This window comes from Pelmatolapia mariae, linkage group LG4, assembly GCF_036321145.2.
Source record: "Pelmatolapia mariae isolate MD_Pm_ZW linkage group LG4, Pm_UMD_F_2, whole genome shotgun sequence".
In the NCBI taxonomy this organism is placed as follows: domain Eukaryota; kingdom Metazoa; phylum Chordata; class Actinopteri; order Cichliformes; family Cichlidae; genus Pelmatolapia; species Pelmatolapia mariae.
This window is the reverse complement of record NC_086230.1, coordinates 8,012,592-8,018,510: the sequence shown is the minus strand read 5'-3', so window position 1 is coordinate 8,018,510 and position 5,919 is coordinate 8,012,592. Positions and strand designations below refer to the sequence as shown.

At 38.9% G+C, this 5,919-nt stretch overlaps 1 protein-coding gene across 1 annotated transcript; it reads left to right on the top strand.

The window, feature by feature from the left end:
* Positions 1-1,606: 1,606 nt before the first annotated feature.
* On the top strand, positions 1,607-5,061 carry tspan34b (tetraspanin 34b). Its single transcript, XM_063470468.1, has 7 exons — positions 1,607-1,668; positions 2,077-2,292; positions 4,225-4,299; positions 4,391-4,498; positions 4,587-4,706; positions 4,801-4,893; positions 4,989-5,061. Exons 1-7 carry the CDS (start codon positions 1,612-1,614, stop codon positions 5,046-5,048), a joined length of 729 nt encoding a protein of 242 aa, XP_063326538.1. The 5' UTR covers positions 1,607-1,611; the 3' UTR covers positions 5,049-5,061.
* Positions 5,062-5,919: the final 858 nt, after the last annotated feature.

The window sequence follows — 5,919 nt, the reverse complement described above, 5'->3', positions numbered from 1 at the left end:
AGACCTGCCTGCAATTATTCTGTTCAATGGCATCCTTTGAGATTTCTCCATCTGTGTTTTCTTTGATGGTGGTTGTCAAGTTGGAGACAGTTTAGAGGTTTCATTTAAAAACACAAACACAGCACGTCATGTGTAAAATATCTCACCTCCAGACAAGACTGCTACTTCCAGTCAGTACACCGTTGGGTCCTTTTACAGTAATCGCGGAGGCATTTTGAGGTTATTCTGTGACTTCAGCTCATTAATACATCACCAGGCCCACTCCTCAGTGTCAGAGTGCAATCAGTGACCTTAAGGAAGTAGGAAGAGCTAAAGTTTGGGGGAGTCAAGGCAACAAGTCATTATGCTCGGAGCATTATCCTGGCATCTGAATGTATGATTAACTTGATGACAACCAGCTTTACTCTAACAGAGCTAAATTAATAGAGAAACTACTTCCTGATGTTGGTTAATGTGATATGTCTGGATGAATGGATGTTTGGTGTAAGCTGATAGGGAATGAAAAGAACTATAAAGGCTGCTGTGGTTTAAATTTTCCAAGAGAGGTAATGCAGAGACGACGGCACAGGGAATATCCAAATTCTTGGAAAACAGCCTGCTGCTGTACACAGGCGGATTCTGCTCAGTCATAGTTGTTAACAACTTGTCTTGTTTCCTTACACCACACAAAGAGCGCTGTTCCCATTCTAGGAGGTCTACACACACACACACATGTGCACACACACACATTTGTAAGTGACAATCTTTAAGTGACTCAAAACAGAGGGAGTAGGAGAAGACTTAGTGACAGCATGCTGTCATCTGTGTGCCTGAGTTTGATGGATGATGCATTGGAGTAAAGAGCCTTGTACAGAGTTAGCGAAAGGGTTGTCACACTACACCTCAGTTCAGCCTAAACTCAAACACCAACTCACCCCCACAGCATGTTCAGGGAATGGCGCGCTGGCTGGCCACAGAGTTCGCTTCCTATGCAAATACACACACTGGTGTCTTTACTAGGATCTATACCCTCTTTATTCTTAACATTTCAAAATATCATGAAAGGACATAGCAAGTGCACTGTTTTCTGTTTTAATGGTGAGATGGAAAAAGTCCACACAGAGGGAACATTTGCTTATCAATAGTGTTCATCTTCCGAATTTGTTTCCTCCCCACCTTTGCATGCCGCTGGGCTTTTTTGTTTTGTTTTGTGCGGTGACAAACTTTCCAGTATAGAGTGAGATTTACTTCCTCTATCGTCACCTCTCTTCTCCGATTACTGCTAAACCAAAAGCGCTCACGGTCACATGTGCACCGTGAGTGACCTCATAGTGTAAATGACAGGCTCAAGTGTTTAGGATAAGTTATTAAGCTCACAAAGACTAAAAGGTGACAAGCGTTTGAGGCAGCTCTACTAATTCAATGGCTAATTTGCTTCTTCAAGGAAGTAGTGAAACCTGAGACAACAGGTGAGCAGGATGATTAATGCTCTTTACAGAAAAAGACATTCATGCAGGTAAAAACAAAGTGCTGCTAAATAAGTGCTCTTAGTGAAATTAAACCAGACTAAAGTTGAAAAATGTGTCTCTATCATTCTTCCTCTGACTGTAGGTAGAAATATCAGCAGCAAAAATGGGATGCTTTCAATTCCTCAAATTCATGATGTTTGCATTCAACGGCATCATCTTTGTAAGTAAAGACTCTCATTGATTTATAATTTTATTTAAGTTTGAAGGATGCTGACAGTTACTTACAATTTTCTTTAAGTGTGACTCAGCAGTACTGTGTAGTCTGAATGTTGTACAAAAGCATACAAATACAAATCACTAGTTATTTTTTACACCACCAACAACAGTTGTAAACTGTAAATTGCACATTACAAATATTTTCAGAATTGAGTATTGCACTTATGTATTTAAAGTTATTAGAGTAAAAATGCATTTTCTACAAGACAGTCTCAAGACAAAACCCTCCCTGCCTAAGTCTTAACAGACAAAAGCATGGCAGCAGTCACTGTGACAAAAAAGACTGTCTCTATGCATAAAATCTGTGAAGTGTTCTTTTAACTTCTCCACCCTCCACATGTCTCTTCTTCAGCTGGCAGGTGCTGCCATCCTGGGTATTGGGATCTGGGTGAAGGTGGATAGCGGTTCCGTCCTTAACTTTCTTGGGAAAATTGACAAGATGCCATCAGAGCTAAGTCAGGTGCTCAATGTGGGCTACTTGTTGATTGCAATTGGGATCTTGCTGGTCGTCATCGGTTTTCTAGGCTGCTGTGGAGCCATGAGGGAGAGCAAGTGTATGCTACTGCTGGTAGGTTGTTGCCTGCTATTTTATAGAGGCTTAAAGAAATACTTAGACATTTTGGCACACATTCTTGATTGTAGAGCCCTTGAAGGTCAATAGGGCAGTAATTTTTATTTTATGGGAACAAGTCACCCTCAGTACACAAGTCCATTCATCTAGTACAAACGTAATAATTCATTGCGTAAAATGCATACAGCCAACAAATAAGGGAGAGGACTCACCAGCCCGGTTTCAGTTTTGAGTTTGAGTGACAATACAGAGGTTACGATATAAAGGTTAAGGAACTATGTTGTCAGTTATTGCTAGCAAGCTTGGTTAGCAAAACATATCTATAAACTCTAACGGAGAATTTTTGGTACAGCAGTTGTGACCTTTAGCAAACGCATGGTCTATAAAATTACCTGAATTGTACATAATTACGAGTTAACAATATAAGCCTTAGGCTTCAGTTCTGCTAATAACACAAATCCCTATCCTTATGAAGACACATGTAGGATCTTTCTTTTATAAACACAAAGCCGACAACACAAAGATGAAGACCAGCCCAAAGAGACTTCAAAGCGAACACCACAGTGATCCTACTTTAGAAACATAAACAGGTAGAAACAGAGGCTGGAGCCTGACTGCTCATCTGTTTATTACCTGCTGAAGTTCACGGTCTGGCTGCTGGGCTAGGGTCAGCAAGTGCTACACTTTAACATCACTCAGGGTACTTGGCAAGCTTTGCATTAGCATGTTGTCCATGCAGATGCTTGCAAAGACCTGAAGCGTAATGTGGTTGTTTCTGTCCTAGATGCAGTTTGCACTTTACCATTGCACCCTTGTCCTTTTGTGCAATAAGAATAGAAGGAATGTCTATATCAACAATGCAGACCATCATTTTCTTCCTCTCGTACGCAAACTGAAATCAGCTTTTCTCCACGCTTCTCCAAGGACCAACAACTCAAGCTAGGGTTGCCCACAGGCTGGATGGTTGTGACACTGTTCTCTAGTGACAGTAAACAACTACAACATGTAAACAACAGTTTGCAAAACTTTATTCTAGTCTGTGCACAGAGGCACTACAGAGCAATAGTTTACCCTTAAAAGGAGAAACAGACAAACACAGATGCCTGGTACCTGCTACTTAGACCACATGTTACCCCCACCTATAGCAAATAACAAGTGCAATCACTGCAGTAATAGTGGAGTGTCTGTTGTCTGTTTTTTTAAGGTAGAATATGTGGAGCCATTTATCCAACACCAGCTTGACCTGGAGTACAATCCATTGCCTTTAATCTTTGTACTGAAAACACTGCTGCAGCAGGTTAACGGATAAAGCTTGGTCCGTGCTCTCTGTATGGCTAATTTACCAAGAAAATTACACAACAGTGGCAGGACAGATTACAGGTTTTTCTGCTTACGCCCACTTCTGCTATCTTGAATTGTGAAGTTGGTGTTGGTGTGGCTGCTCTGACCATCAGAGTAGGAAATCTGACCTTCTGATAATTTCAAAAGAAAACTCATGATTCCTGACTTTCCACCTCAAATGGATCAAAGCATAAGTAACAAGATGAATAGCTGTATTGTTTAATCACCAAAATGAAGAGCAGATGTTTTTGGAAGTCTGTGACAGGAAGCAGGCAAAATTATTAGGAACATAATTAGTTTTCGCACTTCAGCTTTGGCTTCATGTTCCACCTTCTGAGATTGCTGCTTGGTTAGAATAGAGAGGGCTACTAAGCTCCCCACCAACACTTTAAAAACATTATTTCTGCTAAGCTAACCAGTTGCTGACTATATCTCCATGTTTGTTTGTAATTCTTTACGCAAGAAAATTAATTTATGGATACTTTGCGAAAATAAAAGGTCAAAAAATTTCTTTAAAATGCTCTCTCAAACAAGTTTTTTTCTTTTCTTTTTTATTTAAGCTACACTTTATTCTTATCTCCTCAACAGTTTTTTATCATAGTCTTGTTGATCTTCATAGCAGAGGTGGCAGGAGCAGTGGTTATTTTGGTATTCAGACCGCTGGTAAGTCTCTAAAGAACTTACAGAGATAATCTTAGTAGCTGCATTATCATGACTATTTGAATGCAAAATTTGCTTCATGTGTCTATGTTAGGCGGAGGAGCTGTTTAACAAGATTGGTCAGGCAGCAGTGAACAACATCAGGCAGGACTATGGGAACAATACTGACGTCACAGGACTGTGGAATTCGACAATGAGCACGGTACAAAAATCTGCTAAACAATAAAGTCAGTGGCTTCTGTTTTCAGCAACACTTTTGGTAACGTGCACACTTTTTCTGTCTACGCTAGTTTAAATGTTGTGGATTCTACAACTCATCAGACTTCGTGGGGTCTCCTTACTATAAAAAACACAACAATACATTTCCACCACAGTGCTGTTTGAACCCTGGAAGCACATGTACTAATGGGGTAAGGACAATTCAAAGTAGTAGAAAAAATAAAATAAGTCAAAATGTCTTTATAATTACGATATCTCTTTAAACCTACTAAATATTTTCTTTAGATAATCACTGGTTGCTTCCCAAAGATCCGGAAGCTGGTTGACGATAACACCGTTGCTATTGTGGGAGTGGCGCTTGGGATTGCAGCTCTGGAGGTATGACACCACTGTTACATTAAGTTAAACTATATGGTATTTTTCTCCTTTTGGCACCTTTTCTTACCTTATTTTTGAAATTTTATTCCCCTCAGTTATGTGCCATGGCTGTCTCAATGATCCTTTTCTGCAGGATAAAATCTGAAAGTGTCTAACTACAAAGGACAAAGGCCTGAGAGAAATCCCTTAAATCACTGGAATCTTTCTATTTTTTTTATCACTTCCTGTAATGAAAGTCTTGTGCAATCAGATTTAATAATTTAATGTAACAAATCTATTTTTGCTACATTTAAATCTAGCTAATAGATGCGATTAACGAATGTATTTTATCCATGTAAACATCTATGTATGTATGCTATCTACTTAATCAGCTAAGCACACTGTATACACACACACACACACACACACTGTGTATTTGACCAGTGATTATTTATTGTAGTCCGTTAATGAGGAAATCAGTGATAAATGTATTCATTGTGATAATGAAACAAAACCTGTCGTCAATATTGGACACTGAAAGGACTGCTATAAAAGTGTGGGATTTTGTCTTTGTTTGTTTGTTTTCGTTTTGCACAATTCAGCTTTTAAATTAGCACCAAAGTTGATACATGATATGTTTATATGGTCTAAAAGTGACTGATTCTTAAATAAAGTCCACATTTCTGGGAGTTTTTGAACTGGCTGCAAGCATTTGTGCCATTTTACAGAAGCTCTGATGGTAAGCGCAGGTAAAAAGGGACTAATTTATTATTTATTACACTTTATTACACAAGAAAACACATTGGACATATAGAGGTTACCTTTTACTTTTAACTAGAGAGTTTAACTTATTCGAAACCATTAAGACAGGAAACATGAGCTTAAATGTGAAATTCTACATGTTTTTGTATAACCTGGAGCAAATGGCAGCTTTAATTTAAAATAAGAAGGCTTCTATGTTTGACTCAGGCAGCATGAATTACCTACATAGAAACTGTTAGCAGAGCTGAAGTTTCTCATCCTGGTTTAGTTGTGTATGAATTTGGA

What these genes read in the sequence shown, in the direction of transcription:
- tspan34b (XM_063470468.1), top strand. Translation starts at nt 1,612, where the DNA reads ATGGGATGCTTTCAATTCCTCAAATTCATGATGTTTGCATTCAACGGC. An exon ending in GGAATTCGACAATGAGCACG is followed by an intron (nt 4,499 to 4,586) that starts GTACAAAAATCT and finishes TGTCTACGCTAG; the next exon opens with TTTAAATGTTGTGGATTCTA. An exon ending in GAAGCACATGTACTAATGGG is followed by an intron (nt 4,707 to 4,800) that starts GTAAGGACAATT and finishes TATTTTCTTTAG; the next exon opens with ATAATCACTGGTTGCTTCCC.